This window comes from Silurus meridionalis, chromosome 17 (assembly GCF_014805685.1).
Source record: "Silurus meridionalis isolate SWU-2019-XX chromosome 17, ASM1480568v1, whole genome shotgun sequence".
NCBI lineage: Eukaryota > Metazoa > Chordata > Actinopteri > Siluriformes > Siluridae > Silurus > Silurus meridionalis.
This window is the reverse complement of record NC_060900.1, coordinates 7071575-7096612: the sequence shown is the minus strand read 5'-3', so window position 1 is coordinate 7096612 and position 25038 is coordinate 7071575. Positions and strand designations below refer to the sequence as shown.

General features: G+C 37.4%; 3 protein-coding genes across 7 annotated transcripts in view; 2 read left to right on the top strand and 1 right to left on the bottom strand.

The window, feature by feature from the left end:
- Window positions 1-306: 306 nt before the first annotated feature.
- Window positions 307-6041, bottom strand: ogg1 (8-oxoguanine DNA glycosylase). 2 transcript variants are annotated; one of them, XM_046870287.1, is made up of 8 exons: window positions 5803-6041; window positions 4514-4666; window positions 2847-3211; window positions 2475-2654; window positions 2190-2368; window positions 1926-2073; window positions 1291-1340; window positions 307-1026 (listed from the first exon to the last, which is right to left on the bottom strand). In XM_046870287.1, exons 2-8 carry the CDS (start codon window positions 4621-4623, stop codon window positions 901-903), a joined length of 1158 nt encoding a protein of 385 aa, XP_046726243.1. In that variant the 5' UTR covers window positions 4624-4666; window positions 5803-6041; the 3' UTR covers window positions 307-900. The 2 variants fall into 2 exon arrangements, with proteins under 2 accessions (XP_046726243.1, XP_046726244.1); XM_046870288.1 differs by having other exon boundaries at window positions 4514-4637.
- Window positions 6042-6429: 388 nt separating this feature from the next.
- On the top strand, window positions 6430-18633 carry qars1 (glutaminyl-tRNA synthetase 1). Its single transcript, XM_046872074.1, has 23 exons — window positions 6430-6602; window positions 7643-7793; window positions 8718-8827; window positions 9370-9445; window positions 9574-9638; window positions 9722-9775; window positions 9868-9922; window positions 11715-11783; window positions 11926-12011; window positions 12171-12257; window positions 12355-12454; window positions 12628-12706; window positions 13037-13276; window positions 13384-13476; window positions 14536-14673; window positions 14865-14952; window positions 15065-15211; window positions 15293-15394; window positions 15471-15563; window positions 16340-16467; window positions 16659-16725; window positions 16824-16949; window positions 18330-18633. Exons 1-23 carry the CDS (start codon window positions 6492-6494, stop codon window positions 18378-18380), a joined length of 2316 nt encoding a protein of 771 aa, XP_046728030.1. The 5' UTR covers window positions 6430-6491; the 3' UTR covers window positions 18381-18633.
- A 341-nt stretch (window positions 18634-18974) lies between these two features.
- Window positions 18975-25038, top strand: part of mtor (mechanistic target of rapamycin kinase) — an 84145-nt gene continuing 78081 nt past the window's right edge. The window contains exons 1-9 of one of the 4 annotated variants that reach the window (XM_046870795.1): window positions 18975-19080; window positions 20880-21031; window positions 21951-22059; window positions 22395-22627; window positions 22927-23127; window positions 23270-23404; window positions 23518-23793; window positions 24485-24593; window positions 24790-24973. In XM_046870795.1, the coding sequence (XP_046726751.1) occupies window positions 20912-21031; window positions 21951-22059; window positions 22395-22627; window positions 22927-23127; window positions 23270-23404; window positions 23518-23793; window positions 24485-24593; window positions 24790-24973 (1367 nt within the window). In that variant the 5' untranslated portion in view covers window positions 18975-19080; window positions 20880-20911. Of the gene's footprint in view, window positions 19081-19177; window positions 19278-20848; window positions 21032-21950; window positions 22060-22394; window positions 22628-22926; window positions 23128-23269; window positions 23405-23517; window positions 23794-24484; window positions 24594-24789; window positions 24974-25038 lie in introns of those variants that run through there. The other 3 variants (XM_046870794.1, XM_046870796.1, XM_046870793.1) reach the window with 3 other exon arrangements.

Below are 25038 nucleotides of genomic sequence, written 5' to 3'. Positions count from 1 at the left end.
TCTTCTTTTCAACGAATAAAAAAAATTATAAATATTGCACATATAAGGCCATGGGTGCTGTGGCAAGTTAGAGTCAGGAGTTTCTTCCATCATTTATTACACTTATAATGTTCTGCTTGCTGTTGATGCTGAACTGTTTGTACTATTTCGATACCAACAAGCAAAACCAGTTCAAAACAGAGCGCACCCTGATTGGTGGCTTGCTTCATGCTTGACCATTTACGTTGTTTTCAATTTTGAAATGTGAAGTTTAAATACTTCAATAACGTACAGATACTTAAATAACCCACAGATACATGAAAAAGGTACTTAAGTAATAAAGTAATTGTAATTCATTACTGTCCATCACTTATAAATTATTAATAGCATCTCATTTTCTAGACCTGAGTGATACCATCTTGTTTTTGTTTTTTTTGGCCCGAGGCATATTATTTTACAGACTAGAAGTTAGATCACATAAAAAAGTAAGTTATAAATATGTATTATTTTTCAGCTAATTATATTTTCATTGGGCAATCTTGAAATTTTCTTCAGTTAAAAAAGCAGAAAAGTATAACTATCAGGTGTCTCTAATCGAAAAAGTTCACTCTCACACATACACACACACACACACACACACACACACACACACACACACACAGCACAGTTTTCAGCTTATTTTATATAAAACTATTTACCCCACATACAACTATCATTTTAACCATTGGGTTTTTTTCCATTGGGAGCTGAATTTCCACCAACACCAATATTTAATATGCAACACTAACAGTCACTGATACTAAAAGCCTGATTTCATCCTTGAGCTTTTCTTCCAGTCAAAAGAAATCTGTCCAGCAAAAGAGCTTCATGTGAAACAGAGATATATACCAGACTGTTGATCTTAGTCTCCTCCTTCCTTTTTCATTTGGCCTCTGTTTTTACAGTTTGTATTCTTTTTCTTTGTTTCGTGGCTTGCTGCTTTTCTTCTTTTATGGTTGGGATTTCTTTAAGGTTCTGAAACTTCTTCAGATCGGCACAGAACAAAACCTGGAGAGACAGACGTAGATGGGGAGAGAGGAAGAGAGAGAGAGAGAGAGAGAGAGAGAGAGAGAGAGAGAGAGAGAATCAAAAAGAATGAATGTGTGTATACAACAAAAGGCACTACAAGTGACTAAAATAACTAATGTGACTGATAAATGTTTTTATAACATCAATAATAATGTATAATAAATGAATTTAATTCACTGTAGGGAGCACATTTTCAACAATGAAGATAAAAAAAATATTTTTGTCTGAAGTTTTTTTACTCACAGAATGAGCCCAGCCTGCATAGGATCCCCAAAGCGTTCTGAAGAAATCCCCTGTAATAGTGATAAAGTACAGAAGTCCTAAGAGGACATGCATCATACAAATCTTTCTTTCTTAACCAAAGTTGTTTTCTCATTATCATGTCTTAATTTTCTCATGATCTTGACATAAAACACTTAACTATTCTGTGTATTCGGTATAAGAGCATGTTCTAGAAACAGTATCATCGCAGCATCACGGATGTCAGTGTTTGGCAAATTGAGAAGGAGAAGATCGCAAGAATTATTAAGTCATGGTAATGAAAAAAAAAACTACTTTTGTCATGTCAAGATCACGAGAAAACAACTTTTATATCGAGATGACAAGAAAACTTCTCTCGAGATCAGGAGAAAACTTTTGCTATGTCAAGAACACGAGAAAACAAAAGGAGAAAACAAGAAAGAAAAAAATATATACTGCATGACCTCTTAGGACTTCCGTAATAAAGGTCCTATTACAATCATTTTTTAATACTAATGTCACAGATCTTCGAGTGCAAAAGAAGCAGCATAATAAACTCAACAAACATGTCCTGAGCCTCTATTTCTAATTAAATTACACTGTAATTTAACAGGCAACATGACTGTTGTCCTACTCACCGATCTCCTTGTAGACTTTATTAGTCAGAGTCTTTTGTCCACCTCCGGGAACATAGTTATAGTCACGCTTTGCAATCTGCAGCACGTGTGTGTCTATAGGTACGGCTTCAGACTTGTCCAGTGACATTAAACAAACGCAGTCGGCCACCTGGACGACACACACTCACACACATAGACATAAACATGGAGCAAGGACTTGATCAGGTTTAGAGAATTTTAATTACTGGTGAGACATGGACACTAATAAGTTCAATGAATACTTACCTTTGGGCCAACACCAGGGAGTGTAAGCAGAGCATCTCTGGCCTGCATGTAGGAGGCGTTACGGAGTGTAAGGAGCCACTTAGGACCATGGGAGCTCATAATCTGGTGCGCACTTTGCTGGAGGAAGCGAGCTCGGTAGCCAAAACCCAAATCCAGTAGCTGGGCCTTGACACTGCTCTCTGCCTCACACACACACAGCAATTAAACTACTACCAGGGAAAATAACATGCCCTCATGTATCTGCTAATGAGAGCACAGAGGTAAAAGAATGTTTTTGCATGCTACCTGCTAAAACCTCTATGGAGGGGAAGTCGTGATACACACTATCATCGAGCTTGCAAAGTGGCGTCCCAAGCGTGCTACACAGACGCTCGATCATACCCTGAATACGAGAGATGTGATTATTCGAGCTGCAGATGAACGAGAAGAGACACTCTACAGGGTCCTGGCGCAACATGCGCACTCCTGATACAAACACACACGCAGTAGATTATTATAGAGGCCCAGTGCTCCATGCAACATGCCATAAAACTTCTGTAGTGTGCATGTGTGAGCTCACTTTTTTAAAGACTTCATAAATGCCAATACCATAAAAAAATGTATATGGACAATTTATTCCAGGAAAACAAAACAGTTCCATCAGTTTCCACATCCTACCTGAGAAGATGTTGCCCGTGTGGCTGAAGTGTGGATCTGCATCACCCCATTCTTTGTACAAGTCCTCCAGTTTAACACTTAACTGGAAATAGTCTCTCAGCACCTCCACGTCGTCGCCATCCTGCTCTGAGGTCGATGTATAAAAGCTTTCAGCGTCTTCTTCCTCCTTCACAACAGACATTTCTTTAAGCTTCTTCGCTGACTCTTGGGAGTTCGCTGCCTTTTTCCTTTTCCGTCCTTTAATGAGACCTGGATCAGAGTGGCGTCTGTACACATGGTACCATAAAGTGTCCTCCGTCTGAGTTAGCGTCCACACTCGTCCCCCCATCACTCCTGTCCAGTGGCCTTCTCCTGTCTCACGCCATCTGCACGAATACATTTTTTAAAAACGATTTCTACTTTTCTTTTGATTCTTTTTTTCATACGCTTCCTATTAAAACAAGCAACATTAAGGAACGTTTATATGCTCAATCATTTAAACAAAACCCAGAAACACCACACATTAAACATAACGAATTAAACTAATAAATGATGTATATGTATATGCAAGTGCACACGTACACACACATACATACATTAAATATGAAGCAGGATAAATAGCAGCTATATCTATCAGGCCCCTATCAGGAAAGAATGTCAGAAAGAACACCACAGTAGAATTCCTGAGAATTCTAAACAAGGTCACAGATTCATATCAGCTTACTTGGACGTTCTACTTTTTTTGAATAGACGTATGAAAATATTTTGTGGCAATTGAAACCAGTTAAATTTGACAACAATAGAGTATTGATTATTACTATTATTGCTTTAATGTGTATAGGATTAAATCATGACAGGATTTGCGGTTCATCAAAGATGATTATCAAAGACGGCGTGTCCTGATGTAAATCCTAGTGACCATGTTACCTGCTACCACCCCAAAGCTGATTATAACAGCACATATTATAATGTTTAATTCCTTTTATACCACAGCATGTATTCATTATTTGTAGTAATGTTTCATGTTAACAGTCCTCCCTTTGACAGCTTCAATTATTCTTCCTCTCTCTTGAAGATAATAGCAAAAAAAGAAATAAACCCTGACAGCCTGTTATGGTTCAGAGAAAAACCACAGCGCCCCAAACCCCTCTATCCCGAAGACTTACACATAGAGGAAAGTCTACTGACTGTTAAAAAGCACTGACACTGGAGACTTCTTTCTAAAAAAACTGATTAAGTAACATCTTTTCAGCTAAAACCTGTTTTTTTTTTTTATTATTGGACTTGCATAAACACGTTCTGCCATACAGGTCTCTATAAACCTGTGATCTGCATCACAGCTGTCACAACTGCTGCTACAGAAAACACATTCTGACCAATCAGAATCAAGAATTCAACAGCACAGTGGTGTGAGAACTGTAAATTTGATAAACATGTAAACTTGATTTGACTGTCTGTTTTATTCAATAAGAAATTTCGCTTAAATGGAAAAAGTAAAGAAAAATAATAAATGATTTTGATGCACAATCTATAGATGGCTGCGAAAACATCCCTGGACATCACATGTGCACTCTCAAGATTATATCATTAATATACACATGGTATTAGTTGAACACTCAAATCAAGCAAATTCAAGTTCTGTAAATCATTTCATATCAACTCAGTGGCATATGTAGAGTTTATTTTACCTGAAACTTTGCCCACATCCCAATGTCAGGTCCAGGCGGAGTTCAGATTTGGGGCAGGACAGGCAGCGCCATGCTGTGGCCCCTAACGAGAGCAAAGCATGATGGGACATCCTTCAGTTCCACACTGGAGGAGTGAATGGAGACAGCTAGAACCTGTGCAAATCATCATAGTTAAAGATGCAGCCGGTCATTCTCATTCTTTTTTGTGATTTTAGTTGGTGGCGCTGAATATAATATAAATTATTATATATTTTTTTTTCTTTAAGCCACTTTTCCCACCCTTCAACTAGAGTTAGCATGCTATTCACAGTTAGTGATAGCAAGGATGGGCATCAGTTTTAAGCACATGATATAACACTATAATACACAAGTCCCAAACTACTAGGCCTTGGACTGGGACGTACAGAAAAAATGTCATCTTTTTTATTTCTATTTTATTTACATTTAATTGACATTCACATTCTGCAGGATGTTTAATAAAAAATGACCACTTTGGCCCGTGCCAATTTCCCACTTGTTTCAGTCACTTTCTATGCATCGATTGCTTCTGCATTATTGTGGGTTGAATTACAGTTTTATTATATATATTAGCAAAATTCATAATTTTATTCTATAATATGTAAATTGTAAATCATTGTAATATAATAGGCACGTTATTGGGTTGAGTTTTGTGTGTGACACACCCCAACACCGTCCATGAAAATAATTGTTGGCGCTTGCGTGAAAGTCTGTGATGGCCCTAAAATGGCACGGAAAATTTGGGGCCTGCTGCTGTAATACATGCCAAATCAGGCTTATAATGAGTTATAGACACAAGTGCACTTTTTTCTTCGTAATAAGCTCAAATGAGCGCTAAGATACTATACATTCTAGCAAGGGGTGGAGCTAATGGTTAAGGGGTGGAGCTAATGGTTAAGGGGTGGAGCTAATGGTTAAGGGGTGGAGCTAAACGAGGTGAGGGAGGGACTATAAAATGACTGACAGTTTGGTCACGTAAACACAATTCTATCCACATTCTATCTTTTTTTCTCTAAAGTCACGATTTAAACCATTTTCTGTATTTAATCACATATTCAATATTTATATATTTCACGTTTATTCGTCTAATTAGTTTGAAACAAATATCTCCAATTGGACCTATAATCTTCATTTCATCAGGATACTCTTTAGTTTCAGTTTCAAGTCTAGAAACTGAAACGGTTACTTGCAAATATCTGCTAACTTTCATATCTGTGTATTTTATTTGCCATTCATTTGTTAAACAATTAAAGGGTTGTGTTTTTACTCACGCGTCCGCTTGGTTTTAAATCTAATGAATGATCCTGGACGACTATTCACTTTCACGGAGTTTTTAAGCTGAACTTATAAACCGTGCGAAAACTCCGAATCTGTAAACATTAGATATAATAATAGCTACACTTTTTTAGTATTATTTAATTATTTTATCTTCTTTAGGCATTAAGCATCAACTCATCTATTATAAAGCGACTGATGTAACTTTGCGCAAGTTGTAGACAGATTCTCGACATTGCAGTAACGTGCCTTATGATTGGATAGCCTTTGTAGAAAACAATCTCTGATTGGCTCTTTTTGTCACTTCCTGAACAACTATACTTTTGTGTCTTTCCCACCCGCATTCTGCCTATAACTATACAATCTACCAATCAAAGAGCTCTATATTAACACCGGGTGGAGAAAACCCTCTGATAAACCTCGGAATTAGTTTTTAGAGTGGATTTGAGATTGGAAAGGCACATTAGACATACGTTTGTTTGATTAAAAACGTTATTTCTATAGGAAAATATTTATACTTATATACGGGTTGAGTCGGTTTAGTAACTAACAGCCAATCAGAGAGCAGGTGTGCGCGCAGGGGGCGTGGTTTTTGTAGGAAAACAGGTGGGAAAACAAAACGTTTATTCTCTCGGCCAGTAGCGCTTTTCTGTGGAGGCGGCGTGCGTGTGCAGGACGGAAAAACATGGCAGACTTGGTGGCTCTTTTTACTTCCATAGGGCTCAGTGAGCAGAAAGCGAAGGAGACATTAAAGAATGAGCAGCTCAGCTCGGCTCTCAGAGACGCCGTTATACAGGTGAGAGGAGAAACACAGCGGCACCGAGGGGGAAACACCGAGCGCTCGCGCGTGTCGTGCTGCAGGACTCGTTAGCTCAGTATGCTAATAGTGACCTGTCAGCTGTCAGTGTAAATACTATATTAAATATATTAACAGTTAATAAAGTGCTGGGAACTGATTTTATTTTATTTTATTTTATGCCTGTATCAGGTTTTGTTTTAAGTTTTATATCTGTATAATCTAGTTGATATATAAACTATAATGATATAATAATGATAGAGCTATTAAGATTTCAGCTTTCACTTTCATATTTATCTATTTATTTTTTAATGTTCCTATTTTATACCTATTTATTTATTTCTAAAGTCTGATTTTTGGGTCCAGTGTTACAGTGATTTGGTCTTTGTAATTAATGTAATAATACATTTCAGTTAGTTAGTCTGAACTACAAAACAAAACTCTGATATTTATAGTTCAAAATAATTCACTTTACAATGTTTGGCTTTGTCCAATCATACACTATATATAGTTTAAAACTCTGAAATGTAAAGAAATGTATACTAATTCACTTTAGAGTGATTTGGCCACAAATCATCCAGTTTTAAATGATATAGTTTATGTTTTTTTTATAGATTATATTTTAAAACTCTGATATTGAGTTCACACACATTCACTTTGCAATGATTTGGCCTTGTCGTTCATATAATAATACATTTTAGTGAATCAGTGCGAACCATAAATATCAGAGTTTTATTTCAACAATGGAGTTTTGTTTTCAGGAATATAAATATTTGCGATTGAATTTTAGTTTCATTATTTATCCCCGGGAATATATTTCAATGATTCAGTCTGAAGAAAGAATTACTGTGATTTGATTTCACAAATTAATATATATTAGTCATTTTTCTTCAGGAATTAATATCATATTATTTAGTTTAAGAATAAATTTCATGAATTTAAAAAAAATATTTTTTTATGCTGATTTGGTTTGAACTGATTTGAGTCAGCGTTCAGTATGAAGGATAAAGTGATTTTGTGTGTGTGTGTGTGTTCTTTAGGCGCAGAACCTGTTGGGATCCAAAGAAGTGGACAAATCCATAGGGAACCTGCTGTACAGTATGGCATCTCGTCTCCGAGACCTTCGCCGCTTGACTTATTTGACTAATTATATTACTAAACGGAAGATCACCACAGACCTGCAGTTGTCATGTGTGTATATGGTCCGGTGTCTGACTTACTTTCATTTCTCAAACGCGTTCACATATCTGTTCATTATGCGTATTTCATTTCATTTTCATTATGCATTCATTTCCTGTACGTCCGTCCAAAATGATTTACTTTGAGACAGGATCAGTCCAGGCTCTTGAGGGTAGAAGGGTCACTGCCAACATGCTTGGGACATGCTTGGAGTGACAGCAGAGGAAGTGATGCAAGGTGTTTAGAAAAGTAGCACATACTTCAACTGAAGGTTTTTCCGTGCATTTGCATCTCAACGCGTGAAACCCTGAAGCAAGGACGGGGTTCAGTGTGGATTTTAATAAATTGAAATGTTAATGTGAGACAGTTTACAGTTATAACCCATAAAACCTAACAACCCTAACGTATGGTGAAAGACGTTGTTTAATGTTTCCAAGACCATTTCTCAAGAAGACACAATCAAAACCACCCAAACCCCATGGAACTCGTACACATCCTCCATCAAACACACCTGCAATGTTTAAAACAATTAGATAAAAAAAGAAAAAAAAGAACAGTAAAGTAAGTATAGTGGTCAAGATTTGTTGTTAGCTTTAAACGACAAAAAAAGCAAATGCTTTCCTGATTAAACTCATAAAAGCTTGACTGGATAGTGATTCATGCAATGACATGACATCAGTGATGGTAAGATTTGCATGAAAGTTGTAGCTAATCTTGTTCAGCAGAATGTAACATGAGCAGGTAAAAGATCTGGACAGACTTTAGACCTAAACCACATCTACATCACACTCCTTTTAGGTGGAGATCAAGTGAAACCAAAACAACACCTTTGGAAACCATTGAAGATTAAACATTAAATCATAGTGTTTTTAAGTTAATTTTTATTCAAGCAATACTGAAACCACTCTCTTTTCAATTCTATGTCTCTGTTTGCAGCTGCATTAGAGTTTGTGAAGAACCACCCTGAGGATCCTTTGGACCAGAAGGCATTTGAAACTGCCTGTGGTGTGGGAATTGTTGTAACACCAGAGCAGATTGAGGATGCGGTAAATCAGCTGACTTTTGGCATTATATAGGTGCTTGGTTGCTGCAGTGTTTCTGACTGGTATCACAAGGATATTTTGGCAGAAATGTCACTCTAGCTTTTAAATTTGGTTGAAAACGTTGATTAAATGTGCCCTAATTTGACTGTACACCAGAAGACAGGAGCGAGGACTAAGTAAGCTGGTGTTTTTGTAGTTTTAGCTAACTGACAGAGCTGCATGGTCTGAAGTCAGAAATCTATAGGTTATAATAATTATTATGCTTAACTGGCTATAAAGAACTAATGAAACCGCAAAAAACGAATGAAATCAATTTTGCACTGGAAGTCAGTCCTGATGCACAGCGCTAGTATATAATGATTGCTGATTTAGAAGTGGTGCAAAAAAAGCGATTCATTCTGCAATTATCCAGCAACTCTAAAGCCGGTTCTTGATAAAAAAAAAAAAACAGACCTTACTGTGTAATATAGAGGATATAATTTAATACATACACAAAATCTATCACTCTAAGAATCATTTATGTTCATTTCATTTGTTTTCTACAGGTTGAGCTAATTATCAGAGCACACAAGGAGCAGCTGTTGGCTGAGCGATATCGCTTCAACATGGGGACCCTGATTAGTAATTTCCGCTTCATTTTTGTTTTACATTTGTTCCCCCGTATTTACTGGATTAGATGTGAAGTGTAGCCATAGGTGTGATATCACCTCTTGTTGTCTTGTTACTGAAGCTTAACACTTATTCTTTAGGTGAAGTCAGAGCTGGTCTCAAATGGGCAGATGGGAAAATCCTAAAGAATGAAGTAGACATGCAGGTGAGGGACACAGTTTTTTTTTATTATTTAAAAGCTGATCTCTGCAGGTGTTTTGTTTTAATCCTGCTTTTCTCTCTACACAGGTCTTGCACCTCCTGGGTCCTAAAACCGCAGCAGACTTGGAGAAAAAACCCAAGGTATCTTTCTCAGTTGTGTGTACATACAAGTTGCATTTGCGACTTTTCTACCAGTAATGTAGTAATGCAACATGTGTGTGTGTGTTTAACAGGCAGCAAAAGCCAAACCAGCAGAGAAGGAGGAAGAGAAGGTTGAGGCTGTGAATGGTGAGTCACTGTGTGAGTTATTTTTCAATCATAAAGATAAAACAAAAGGGTGAGTGTTCTTTCATTTTTTTTGTACATTAATTATCTGGTGGAGTTAAATATCGAACATTTTAATCCAGTACAGGGTTTCTCCTGGGCCTTAAAAAATCTAAAAAAGTAAAACATTTAAAAATCTACATTTTGGGCCTTAAATAGTTTTACATTTGCTTAAATATTTTTAAACAGGTCATAATTTTTCGATGTTTATGTAACGCTGTAGTTCTTTCTCTCGCTAGTCCAAATAGTATCCGCTGTATTACGACAACAAATGACACCAACATGTAACAGCCAATCAGCTTTCTGCTATTGCAGTGAATCTTTTAGATTGTACCACAGACGTAAAAGAGAAATTTTTTTTTTCAGCAATTGGGAAGTGCAAGTTTAGCGATACTTGGTTCGAAAAAGAAAACGAATTCCTGGCTAGGCTAACAACATATTTGTGTGTTTTTGATGTTGTGATATAGGTCTTAATTTTATTTCTTATCAGTCTTAAATTTGTCTTGGTGAAACCTGCAGAAACCCTGTAGTAAATAATGAAGTTTCTGCACACATTCGGCCTTAAAGCATTTTCAGTGGCACTTTAGTTGAAATGTAAACCTGTCAGCGATGTATGACTAGTTATTTGTAAATATAGGTGGGAAATATTTGTTCTTTTAATCCAGGTGGCCTCTATTTGTTGCTGAATAATTTTATTGGCACAATATCTTTAGAGTATTCAGCGTGGCTCTATATGGAAGGGCAAGTAGCTGGTAAACTTTCTTGTTTAGCTGAAGAATTCTTCAGGCTGTGAAATGCACCTGGCTTTGACCTAAAAGCTTGTTAGGCCTTGATATTGTCTCATGGTTTTTGAGATACATTAATAATCCGGGAGTTAGTGGATAACCAGAGTGCTTGTTATTGAAAATTAATGCTAATTGTAATTTGGACACCTTATAATTTAATTTTTTTTTACTTTATTTTATTAAGGTTTTACTCCCAACTGTATATGGCGTAGGAACAGTGACCCGTACAGCAATTATTTGTTATGCCAGCATTCTCTGTTATAAAGTGTTCCTGCATCATTGATGGGCTGAAGGGCTTCTGTGATTTCTACAAAACACACTACATCAAACTTTTTCTTTTTTCTTTTTCCATATTCGGTTCCTGCTATTGTTGAAAGTTTTGTCATAAATTTTTACCCCCAGAATTTTTTCGTTTTGATTAAAAATGAATAAGCTAATTTAAAGGTGAATGTTATGATGTAATATTTATGAAAAACAAGTTTAGGTGTTCTTAGTCACTTTTTTTAATATAAATTATTTAATTAGACTTTATTTAACTGGACAGAAATTTTTCATGTCAATATCGGTATTCTTATACATGGTTTTTGTGAAGTAGAAAGTCATTTTTATGACATAACATTTTATCATAACATTTATAATTACATAGCATTACAATCAGGGGTGTGTTGCCTTCTGTACAGAAACAATAGTAATAATTTGAAATAATTTTCATGTACATTAATTCATTGATTCATATTTCAATAATTTATCATTTAATTGGACTGTTTGTATTAGGCCTAGTCTGTATGGTTCTTTATGGCTCGATTGCTCATTGTGTTTTCTGGTATGTGTGATCAATCTGTGCTGCTAGGTTCTGTATAAAACCCAAACAGGTACCAAAAAATGTCAGTTATGATGCATAGTGGGGGGAAAGGCTTTCGGGTTGATAATGTTAACAATAAATTTGCTTTGTGCATTGTATGTGTTTACAGATGTTAAGGTGGAGGGCAAATCTCTGATGGAGCAACTGAGAGGAGAAGCACTCAAGTTCCATAAACCAGGTAAACACTACACTGCTAAACATGTAAAGCATATAATAGATATTTGCTTAATTATTTATGAAATATTTGCTCATTAGGTCTGATGCTTTGGGCTGTGTTATAGAAAAGAATGCAAAAATGTGATTCTGCTGTCTCTTTCTAGGTGAGAATTACAAGACTGAAGGTTATGTTGTAACACCAAACACCATGGACCTTTTGAAACAGCACCTGGAAATCACTGGAGGACAGGTGTGTGTGTGTGTGTGTGTGTGTGTGTGTGTGTGTGTGTGTGTGTGTGTGTGTGTGTGTGTATATATGTGGGACTGACATTGTATAAAAAGTGATAAATAAATTAAACATTAAACTATTCCTTATCTTTTTGGTGTTTTTTTTGTTTTGTTTGTGTAGGTACGGACTCGGTTCCCCCCTGAACCCAATGGCATCCTGCACATTGGCCACGCCAAGGCTATTAACTTCAATTTTGGATATGCTAAGGTACCACAGCTGCTTTGCATACATATCTACACAACATACGCAATACTTGAATTTTTTTATTTATTTTAAACATTCGTTAATTCACCTTTTCTTGCAGGCCAATGATGGCATCTGCTTCCTCCGCTATGACGACACAAACCCAGAGAAAGAGGAGGAGAAATATTTCACTGCAATTAAAGACATGGTGGAGTGGCTGGGTGAGTCTACACAAGCGCCTTTTGCATTAAATATGTCGGTAATGGCGCCCTGAGTCAACCGTAATCAAAACGCTTCAGATGCTAGGACTGGTTCAGCAAATATAATTTATGACTTTCTCATTATCAGTGTTGTGGTTTAATTGAAGTTTGTGTTTGTTTCTTTTGTTTTCCAGGCTACAAGCCCTATGCAATTACTCATGCCTCTGACAACTTCCAGAAGCTGTACGACCTCGCTGTGGATCTTATTCGCAGGTAAAGGACACACACAAACAACCAAAGAAAAATAATGTTAAAAATAATTATAATACTGCTTATACCATTTCCACATATTCCATGGAACTGAAAGAAACCTATAAATAAGACTTTTTCTTATCTGATTATTAAAAAAAAAAAAAAATTCCTGATTAAAAAAAAAAACATTCCCAACCTTTTTTTTTTTTTTCCTCTTATCTTTTTTTATTTTAATTGTTATGACATGATGCAGTCTATTCTCTTTTTACCAGTTAGGTCATATTTACACATTTTACAGCAGAAATATTTTGTTATTTATTGTTAATTTGCAATTCTCGTGTCTTTGTTCAGGGGCCATGCGTACGTGTGCCACCAGCGCAGCGAGGAGCTGAAGGGCCACAATGTGCCACTCTCACCTTGGAGGGATCGTCCAGTGGAGGAGTCCATTGTTCTGTTCGAGAGAATGAAGAAGGGAATGTTTGCAGAGGGTGAAGCCACGCTGCGTATGAAAATGGTCATGGAGGACGGCAAGATGGACCCAGTGGCTTACCGCATCAAATACACGCCTCACCACAGAACAGGAGACACCTGGTACAAACGTGTCCCAGCGATCCACCTGCACATTCACAGCTTTTTTTTTTTTTTAAATCAGTGACACTCATTGTTTTATTTTTTTTTTCCCCATTCTTTTTTTGCAGGTGTATTTATCCTACATATGACTACACTCATTGCTTGTGTGACTCAATCGAACACATCACACACTCTTTGTGCACCAAAGAGTTTCAGGCCAGGTATGTGCAGCAGTGCAATAATTTGACATATTAACTCTTTGAAGTTTCTTAAAGGTTTGCAAGCACTAATAAAGAAGCTTCTCTTTCGCAGTTACTATAGTAGTGAAAAGTAGAATCTTTTGAAAAATTGATTTAATTACAGTTTTGTAGTATTTGGTATGTCCCCTTTTCGCTTTCCATCAGTTTCTGCATAATCCTATGGTCTATTTATATCAAATCCATCAGAGTGCCGACTAAATTAAACATGCTTCAGTAGTATTGTAATGAAAATCTGCCCCTTCGTACAAAGCACTTTACATGGTCACTAGAGAACCTAGAAATAGCGTTGCCCTACATTCGCAAAAATCTGGCATTATGATAATTACAGTATCATGATACAGGGTTGTGATACGATATTTTGCGATACACTGCAAAACTGGTATATTGGGATATTTCCTATTTTGGGAATAGGATATAATTTTAGGAAATTTGTCACACACCACCGTATTCAAACTTTAACAAAAACGTATTAATTAACCAGAACACAGTGGGGTCATTACTTGTAAAATGATACTCCTAACCCTTTAAACCTACCAATAACGTGAACCCTGTGCCAGCCTTACCCGTATCACACCTCAGTGCCATCAAGCTTAATACAGTACATGAACAAAAGTAGTATCATTTTACCTAACAGTAATTTAAACAAACTTTTTTTAAAAAACATATGCACATAGTTGTTCGACCCCTAGTATGAAATAGGATTAATGATGATTGTATTAAATTATTAGTATTACTATTTGCATTAGGCTTGTAGTAAAAGCATTATCTGAGGGGCTGTCTAGTGTTTCACATCTAAAAGCAACAATCCTAGAGAGGCAAGAAAATAAAAGAAATTGTAAGAAAGACTATTATTTCTTCTTTAAAGGTAGAGAATGCAGTCAAGCATGTCATGCACTCTCATATAGCACTGTTCTTCGTGCACGTATCATTTTAAGAGGTGTTTCAGCCTATGATGATGACGCATTTGGTCTATAAAGGGAATGCAGCTGATACATTCTGGATACTTTTTCCTATTCTCAGACGTTCGTCATATTTCTGGCTGTGCAACGCTCTGGACGTTTACTGCCCTGTGCAGTGGGAGTATGGCAGACTCAACCTTACCTACACGGTCGTCTCCAAGAGGAAGATTATCAAGCTGGTGGAGACAGGGGCTGTCAGGTAAGATGAACTCCTAAGGCTGGTTGTCCTATGTTTTCTTTCTACTTTATTTCCTGGACTGAATATCTGCTATTTTCATTGTGGTGGCTTGGAATTATTATTACCTGGGCTGTTTCACAATGTGAAGTAAGAAATCAAAGTGGATAAAAGTTTTAGCGGTTATCCTTCGGGTTTTTTTTTTTTTTTTGTAGAGACTGGGACGACCCACGCCTCTTCACCCTCACTGCGCTCAGAAGACGTGGGTTCCCCCCCGAGGCCATCAACAACTTCTGTGCCCGTGTAAGACACAACATTGCTTGTATTTCTGCTTTTTTTCCTCATTAATGGATTAACATTTCCCTTTGGATAGGCACATTTTCTTTGCTTGACATGTCATTTTTTTTTTATTTAGGTGGGTGTGACTGTTGCCCAGACAACCACAGAGCCCCACATGTTGGAGTCATGTGTGAGGGATGTACTTAATGAAACGGCACCAAGAACCATGGCTGTTCTGGAACCTCTCAAAGTGACCATCTCCAATCTGCCTACTAATGCACAGGTACATGGAACACATGTCATCTTTGAATGAAATGCTTCATATTTAATACTAACGTAGTCGAAACGCATTTTTGCCTCTCAGACTGAGATACGTATTCCAGACTTCCCTGCGGATGAGAGTAAGGGTAGCCATGTGGTTCCTTTCTCCAAAACAATTTTTATAGAGCAGAGTGACTTCAGAGAGGTAAGTGTGAGAGAGAGATTTAATGTATGTATAGACTGCTTGCTATGTATGTTGAGGTGTGATTATTTCCTGTTAGGTCATGGAGAAGGGCTATAAGCGTCTAACTCCCGAACAGCCAGTAGGTCTGAGACATGCCGGCTATGTCATCTCTGTGCAGCGTGTCATCAAGGTGAACCATGACATCCACATTTTCCATATGTTTATACTTTTTCTTTATTTACATATACTAGATAGTTAAATATGAAGAAAAAAAATTCTGTTAAAAGATAAAGCTATATGTTGCATGTATTTGATTAATCACGGTATAAATATCCCACACTAATTTGTTATGATTATCTCTAAATATTTTCAGTTTCACCATGTAAGGATATTAAAGGGGGTTTGCTAACTAAGGAACAACAGAGCCATTATTCAATTAGTTTTGAGGTGTTGCATAGTGACACAACTTTTGTTTTTGTTTAGCAATTAAATTGCAATTTGACATTATTTATAATTTATCATAAATTAATGTTAACAGTAAGTCAAGTTAATTCCCATTATAGCAGCTATTAATATTTTCTTACTGATTTTCCTCATTCTGACTTCTAACATCTTGTATCTCTGGTAAGATAGAATTCTCTGTTCTGAAGACTCTTCTATTGAAGCGCTGACACCCACGACTCCGTAAAAGTTCCTGTATAATCGCAGCATTTAATTCGTAATATACTTTACAGCGAACACTTCTGTCCGAGCTAATAAAAATATTCATTCATGTTTGCCGAGCAATCAGATCTTGGAATTCATCTGCACTGTGGTATAAATAAAATCAGGACACTCATTGCAAGAGTTGTGCATTTGATAGAACATATATAAGAAGGATTTCTGTGCATATGCATGATTTATGCATTGTTCATGCAGTTTTCTTTTTGTGTTTGAGCAGCTTTTGATTTACTGTGTTGTTGGCAGGATGGCAGTGGTAAAGTGGTGGAGCTGGAGGTGACATGTTCCAGCTCAGACTCTGTTGAGAAGCCCAAAGCCTTCATCCACTGGGTCAGCGACCCCCTGCAGTGCGAAGTGCGCCTCTATGAACGCCTGTAAGTGTGTGGTTTTGTTTGACACTACCTAGTTATTGGCTTCATACACGTTTATTTGTTTGCAGTGTTAAGAGCATGGGCATCTTTGTTCAGGAAAACCATGAAAATATAATTACCCTGCTTTAATCACTTTATGTTCTTGTTGGCAAATATTTTCTCATGTGAGTGAGTGTGTTTGTTTGCCTTTATAGCTTCCTCCATAAAAACCCTGAGGACACATCTGAAGTGCCTAATGGATTTCTGAGTGACATCAATCCAGTGAGTGCTGATCCTAATGCCAATTTATTTTTTTTAATAAAGCTGTGGTCTTCCAATATTATTCCTGAATAAATTGTTTCACATTCCCTGATTTACAGAATTCCCTAAAAGTGATTAAAAGTGCCTTAATTGACCGGTCAGTGAGCAAGGCCAAAGTCTTTGATAAATTCCAGTTTGAGAGAGTGGGTTATTTCTCCCTGGACCCAGATACCACAGCTGATAAGGTATGACTAAGCAACACACAGACGAGTGGAACAAGGAACACTAGTTTTATGCATGTAATAAACAATTCACTGTTTCTTTTTTAAAGCATTATATTGATGCCTGAATTGTACCTTCATAAAATCTAAACTTTCTCCACACATTCTTAAGGGGAACTTTGGAAAGTAAATCAAAAGTAGTGCCAATCATTGTGGCTTTTGTTTTCAAATATCATCCCATTAAACTCTAATGTTCATACACATTTTGCAAAAAGATTATTTAATCTGAAAACAAATCACCAAACATCAAAGTTTTTATTTTTGGATATACAAACAAACTATTGGAAAATACATTTTTGGCTATTTATTTATATTTAACGACTGACTTGTATTTAAATGATGGCGGTTTGAAAATAGTAAGTATAGTAATATTCATAAGTGTGGGCTATGATTTCTAGGACTGTAAGAAAATTTTAAATCATGTCCCCCTGACTTTCTTGACTTTCAGTACCACTACCTTAAACCCTAGACATAAAACATACACAGAAACAAGACATATTTAATAGAGGTTGACCGATTAATCGGCACCGGCACACATCAGCACATCGTTGATTGCTGTCTCAGTAAAATCCATATCGATAGTTTTTCCGGCTTCTGGTCCGCTGTCATTAACGCGAACAACCTCTAGAGGCTCATCACTGACATCAAGTGCTGTATGTACACTTGAGACTGCGTGCTGCACGGAGAGAGCTATATTATATATTTATAATTTATTAATTATACAATAATATTAATTCATATATTCATTTTATTTAGCTCATTTTAGTTATTCAATAATGTTTTTTTGTTTTGTTTTTTTTAAGTTTGAAATAAAGTTTAGTATTATTTTACATGAAGTATCATGTTTGTTTTTTATACAGTATCCATTTTGAAAACTATCGGTTGATTAATCAGTTATTGGCAGGCACGATCCAACCTAGCTATCAGTAACGGTAAAATCCACCATCAGTCAGCCTTTTATATTTAACACATTATGGCTGATTTCAACACAAATCCTGTGAACACAGAACTTGTCATAAACCATGTTGCCATTGTATGGCTGATGCTTCACTTCATTTGCCAGCAGAATCTAATATTGTCTGGTTCTTAAAGTTATGATATTAATGTAATATTGAAAATGTAAAAAGTACAATTGGTGAATTCCCTTGGGTATATGTCATAGTGTAAAAGAGCATGCTCTGTTTATTAGATGTAGTTTAAAACCAATATGCAACATAAGGGAAATTATTCTTTTCAAAATGCTTTATAACTTTTTCTGTATTGGACAAGCCTCTAATAAAGAGCACTGCAAAAGGAAGTTTTTTGCTTGATCTCTGTCCATCTTTGTTTTTTTTTCTTCCTCAGCTGATTTTTAACAGGACGGTTACACTCAAGGAGGATCCTGGAAAAATCTGAGTGCTGTGTGCTGAGCCCAGGAGGAAAATGCACCGGTTTTATGTCTGCTGGACTACGCCATTGTGCAGAAGGAGCATATAATGTATATGAATTGTATCAGTAATGTTTAAAAGGTTACAAGTAAAAAAGATCCATGCTGGTGCAGAGCAGTGTTGTTATTAACATATGCAATGTTCTTGTGTCTCATTCTGAACTCCTTTCATATGTCTGGCCTTTAAAACTTTTGGAATAAACCATATTTAAGTAAAAAAAAGGTGATTTGTAATTATTTTGTGAGAAAGTTGTGTTGTTTAAAAATGAATGAATGAGGAAATCTGTATGTATAATATATAATCCATGATAATGAGGTGTTAATATTCATGATAGTTAGAAAAATACCCCCTTAAATGCTTAAATTAATTACTACTTGTGAATTTTTCACCCGTAATAACCTTCACACTCCCATTCAATGGTAAATGGAAAGGAAAAGAACTGCGTTGATTGGACAGATCCACCGCTAACTCAACCCTCGTCCTTGCATCTACGACAAACCAAAACGACTTCCTTTTCGGTTACGCATGATATTGATTGGCCGAGTCGGCTGTCAATCATTCTAAAACTCTAGCCCATTGGTCGAATCGGTGTATTGCCGATTAAATCCCGCCTTTATTTTTGCAGGCTTCTCCTGCGAGCAGAACCTATCCAGAGGAAAACAATAAAAGTAAGACATGCAATTTATTCCACTGTTGCTTTTTTCCCCCCAATACAGTGTACTTTTAGGCACAAAAACATTTATACATACTTTATATACGTTGCAGGAGAAGGTTTTGATACATGTTTCCAGCCAGTCGAGTCGGTGTGCATCTTTGCTAGAGCTAGCAGCACATTTCGCTAAGCGAGCTAGCATACAGTTTTGAGGCTAGTATTTGCTCTACATTTATACATTGACGCTCAGATATTCATGCTCACTTCCTTCGCATATAAACATGTTTTATTGTTTTGGAAGAAATCCTTCAAGGTCACACTGCAGCTCAGTTTAAATTCAGTTTCTAGCTAGCTTTTCTACCAATGACAACAATATGAAAGTTACAGCTACATTTGGCATGAATGTGAACGGAGCAGGTGGTGGTATTTATTATTATTATTATTATTATTATTATTATTATTATTATATATTGAGTGTTTATATAACACTCTTTCTGAAGCACCATATTTCAGAAGAACATTTCTTCATTTCTGGGTTTGCATAGATAGATAGATAGATACAGGACCACTTTGGGCACACCTTCTCATTCAGTGTTTATTTTTACACCCCTCCCCATTATTCTCAATATTGTACAATAATATTGAAGACAACCAAACTATGAATGAACATGTATGGAATTATGTATTCAACAGAAACGTGTTTAACAACCCACCTTTTGCATTAGAACCAAAAATCTCACATTTGGACATCAGACCAAAGGACAGTTTATTACTTATCTATTGTCCATGCCTTGTGTTTATTTGCTCAAGCAAGTCTCTTTTGGTCTCTAACGGTTTCTTTGCCGAAATTCACCCGTGAAGGTCTCACGCAGTCGCTTCTGAGTGGTGGATGTTGAAATATATCTGCCACTTGAACGCTAGATGCATTTATGCAAAGCGATTTCTGAGACTGCTAATTCTAATAAACTTATCCTCTGCAGCAGAGGTAGCTCTTGGGAATCCTTTATTGTTACAGTTCTCATGAGAGCCTGTTTCATCATAGCGTTTGATGGTTTTGGTGACTGAACTTGGGGACACATTTAAAGTGCTGCAGATTTTTCAGGTTGACTGACCTTCAGTTCTTAAAGTAAGCCTTTTCTCTTAACTGTGTTTCTTGCCATAATACGGATTTGAACAGTAGTTGTTGTAGCACTAAAGGACTGTTGACTCTGTACTCACTCTTTTCTCTGCACAAGACAACCGGTGGTCTAAAGCATATTAAGAAGGCAAGAAATGTCAGAAATGAACTCTTGACAAGGCACACCTGTGAATTTAAACCATTCAAAGCAACTATCTTGTAAATCTGTTGAGAGAATGCCATGAGTTTGACAAACTGTCATCAATGCTAAGGGAAGCTACTTTTTGTACAATCTGAAATATAAAACATGTTCTGGTTTATTTAAAACAATTCCATACATATTCTTTCATAGTTTAGATATATTCAATATCGATGTACAATATTGAAAATAATACAATTAAAGAAAAAACACCGAAGGAGTAGGGGTGTGTAAACTTTTAACTGGTACTATGTATAAAAGGAACAGTGTGCCCAGTATTGTGGATAGTTTCCTTCTGAAAGTGTTCACTGGGTTTTCTCAACAAAACAAAACAAAAAAAAAAAAATATATGACATTTATTCTTCCTTGAAAATGAAATCCAAATGTCTATTATTATGATTCTATTTAACCCAGTGGATACCAAACACTTGTTGTTGTCATGTTAACTTTGTGGATCTTTGGCTATAGGAGAGAAAAACACTGACTGTGCACATTGCAGAGAGGGCGGGTGGCAGCACAGCTGCCGCCAGGATGTCCAGCACAGGTACGGTGCTGCAGCAGTTCGTGAGTGGTCTCAAGAGCCGGAATGAGGACACACGTGCCAAATCTGCTAAGGACCTTCAGCATTATGTGACCACCGAGCTGAGAGAAGTAAGTATAAGCACAGTGGGACTCACTATATTTGTTATTTTCATTATTGCATTAATAAAAAGATTAACAAACATTAGGCAACCCCCCGAATTTTGTATTACAGGAAATGGTTATATTTTAGTCATAATGTAATGTATTTAATTAACTCGTAAATGTTGTCCAGGATTTATTTTGCCAACACAGAAGCATTTGTGACAAAAGTCGACAGAAGATGCTTTCTAATGTTCTTTTAAAATTGTACATGACTGATGCCAGTACTGATATGCACCTAATATGCACTATATGGACAGTAGATTTAGGGCACCTGACTTTTCCAGCCATATGTGGCCAAAGTTGGAAGCACATGAACACATGGTTTTTATGAGCTGGAGTGGAAGATCTTGAGTGACCTGCTCCAAAACTCTGATCTCAACTCTACTAAACACCCTCAGGATGAATCCGAGTTGCTGAGCTGCAGGCCTCCTCACTCTACATCAGTACCTGATTAATGCCCTTGTGTCTGAGTGAGCGCAAATCTCCAAAAGCGCTCTCCGAAATCTAGTTTTCCCAGAAGATTGGAGGCTCTTGGATTTTAACAACAAATGGGGATGTTTAGAAAGCACATAAGAAACTTAAGATGGGCTGGCCACAAACTTTTGTCCATATAGTGTAGACTTGGATTACTGTTCCCTTCTCAAATGGCTCTAATGGAAAAAGTTTATTTGATCTATTTCTTTAAAGCATCGTAGTTTTGCTGCAATTCATTTCATGCGCATGACTTTTCTTCTCTTTTTGTTTTTCGTGTTCGGTATCTTTTTACTTTTATTTTGCATGAGGTCCTATATAGATGTGTGTCTTTATATTCTAGGGTTTTTGTTTATCGATTTTATTTGGGGCTTGAGCTAACACTGACTACATTTGACCTTGTTTCCCGTTAAAGCTAAGCCAAGAGGAAGCAACCACTTTTTACGATGAGTTGAACCACCACATATTCGAGCTGGTCTCCAGCTCGGATGTGAATGAGAAGAAAGGAGGGATTCTTGCCATAGGTGAGTCAAGCGCACATGATAATATCAGACTAGATTAGAATATTGTTGGGTTCTACAATGTTTGAAAGGTTTGTTATAAACATAGCCGGTAAGACAAATGTCAGGCTTCTTATTAAATGACTGTTTCTCAGTGTAAAAGTAACTGGTAACTTAGCAACACTTGAACATTAATGGTTTTACTACATGATCACAGAATAAAGCATTATTGATTTTCTGCATTAATACTATACATTGGGTTTATTGTTATTTACATACATTTACCGTCGGAACAGTATTTAATATTTTGAACCCGAGCCATTCAATCATTTTATGTTTCATTGTACCTTCCTGTTTAGTGAGCTTGATCGGTGTGGAGGGGGGCAATGCCACACGGATCAGCCGCTTTGCCAATTACCTTCGTAACCTGCTGCCCTCCAGTGACTCAGTAGTCATGGAGATGGCCTCCAAAGCTATGGGGCACCTTTCCATGGCAGGAGACACATTTACAGCAGAGTATGTGGAGTTTGAGGTGAAGCGAGCTCTGGAGTGGCTGGGAGCCGACAGGAACGAGGGTCGGCGCCATGCAGCGGTAGGTGGAATATCTTGTACTGACCCGGTCTTGAATGGTTTACTAGTGGTTCTTATTTGCATTTGTGCATGAGAGGCTGTACATACATGGAAAAAGCCACTTGAACAACTTGCATGTTAATCTTTATAATTACGAAGTAATTACAAATGAACTTCTTTTACTTGCATGCTGATCTGTTTTAACTTAGTAGATAGTGACACTCACCATTATGACAGTGTGCTTTAGCTCGTTTTGCATCAGGGCTTGGTCTGGTAATGGAACACGAACCTGAGGTTAACTCTTTGTATTTTCATTCGCAGGTGCTGGTGTTGCGGGAACTGGCCGTCAGCGCACCCACGTTCTTCTTTCAGCAAGTTCAGCCGTTCTTTGACAACATCTTCTATGCCGTTTGGGACTCTAAGCAGGCTATCCGTGAGGGAGCAGTTTCTGCACTCAGAGCCTGCCTCATTCTCACCACACAGAGAGAGACCAAGGAAATGCAGAAACCTCAGTGGTACAAGGTGAGCTCTCACTACTTCACATGCTGTTAGATGCTGTACAGTTTGGGTTTTAGGGTTATGAGTTTTTAGGCATCTCGTTTTTTTTTCCTGAGAATGTTGCAGGCGATAACTTATTTTCTGATCTCCTTGTTCCGGTTCATAGCAAACGTTTGAAGAGGCAGAGAAAGGTTTTGACGAGACGCTGGCTAAAGAGAAAGGCATGAACAAGGATGACCGGTGCCATGGTGCAATGCTGATTATGAACGAGCTGGTTCGCATCAGCAGCATGGAGGGAGAGGTATGCGTCTTATTGTCCTCGTAATTGTACAAGAAATTGTAATACAACAGCGTTGTTCTTTAAGCCCTTTTTCTGTCCCATGTTCACGCACCGCTTCTGCATCTCCTCTTCAGCGAATGCGAGAAGAGATGGATGAGATCACGCAGCAGCAGCTGGTTCACGATAAGTACTGCAAGGAGCTGATGGGCTTTGGCACCAAGCCGCGCCACATCACACCGTTCACCAGCTTCCAGTCAGTGCAGCCTCCGCAGTCCAACGCCTTGCTCGGGCTCCTGGGTTACAGCAGCCAGCAGTGCTTCCTCAGCTTCGGTGCTGTGCCTGTGCCCTCCAAGAGCACGCTGGTGGAGAGCCGGTACTGCCGCGAGCTGATGGAGGAGCGCTTCGATCAGGTGAATTGGACACTAAAAATCACACTTTCTCTGGTTGCTATACCATTAATCTGTTCATTGTTTCATTCAGGGTTTCCGTGGAGTCTCAAAGTCTAAAACTAAAATTTTAGGCCTTAAAGAGTTTCAAATTTGCCAATCTCAAACTTGTTTGTTAGTTTCCGTGGTGTTGTAGTTCCTTCTTTCACCAGTCCAAATTTGCTGAATCACGACTACAAATGAGACCAGCATGCAACAGCCTGTTATTGGCATGAATCTCTCATGGATTGTACCACGGATGTAAAAATAGATTTTATTTTTCAAGCATGTTTAGCGATACTTGGCTTGAAAAAACAAACAAACTAGGGCTTGGTTACTGCCAGTTGCTAACAACGTGTGTGTTTGTTTTTGATGATGTGAGAAAGGTCTTAAATTTCAATGTGAATGGCCGTAAATAAATGGTCTTGGGGAAAACGTGCTGAAACCTTGTTTAATGAAATAAACCATCCACTGTTTTCATTGTGGGAAATTTACTTAAACTTTAATTTAAACATCTTCGTGCTTCGTGTAACAGCTGGAGCTATTGCTTAAAAGGTGCTGTTTTTAAAAATGAATTCCTATTTGAGAATTCAGCAGCACTGTGTTGTAAGAGCAGCGTGCATGCCATAATTAATGCATGTTCTCTCCTGCATGTTTTCTGATGTTGTGTTATCAGCTGTGTCGTTGGGTGCTGAAGTACCGGACCACTAAAAATCCTCTCATCCAGATGACTATCCTCAACCTGTTGCCTCGTCTCGCAGCCTTCCAGCCACATACCTTTACAGGTACAGGCCATAAATAACTCCACCGAATCAATTGATATGCTTTAATATTCACATCTATTACTAGGGACAATAACGGATTTGTAGTTTGGTTTGAGTTGGAAGTATTTGATAACTGAGAACAATCTGATACTTAACCTTAATAATCATAAACCTACATTGAAGACCACTAATCTTCTTTCTGCCTGTGTGTTCACAGATCAGTATTTGTCAGACACAATGGCTCATCTGCTGGGCTGTCTGAAGAAAGAGAAGGAGCGCACTGCTGCATTCCAGGCCCTTGGGCTGTTAGTGGTGGCTGTGAGGACTGAGATTCAGCCCTATCTTTCCAAGATCCTCGAGATCATTAAAGCAGCCCTGCCACCAAAGGACTTTGCACATAAGTAAGAATGAATAAATATCACAATAAAAAAACAAAACAAAAAAAAACGATACCAGTCTGAATGTT

Bases quoted from the DNA above. Each gene is read 5' to 3' on its own strand.
- ogg1 (XM_046870287.1), bottom strand. From the start codon at position 4,623: ATGTCCCATCATGCTTTGCTCTCGTTAGGGGCCACAGCATGGCGCTGC. The intron at 3,212-4,513 runs GTAAAATAAACT...GTATTCGTGCAG, and splicing joins GGATGTGGGCAAAGTTTCAG to ATGGCGTGAGACAGGAGAAG. The intron at 1,341-1,925 runs GTGAGTAGGACA...TCACTATTACAG, and splicing joins TAAAGTCTACAAGGAGATCG to GGGATTTCTTCAGAACGCTT.
- qars1 (XM_046872074.1), top strand. From the start codon at position 6,492: ATGGCAGACTTGGTGGCTCTTTTTACTTCCATAGGGCTCAGTGAGCAG. The intron at 13,277-13,383 runs GTACAAACGTGT...CTTTTTTTGCAG, and splicing joins CACAGAACAGGAGACACCTG to GTGTATTTATCCTACATATG. The intron at 16,468-16,658 runs GTAAGTGTGTGG...TTGCCTTTATAG, and splicing joins GTGCGCCTCTATGAACGCCT to CTTCCTCCATAAAAACCCTG.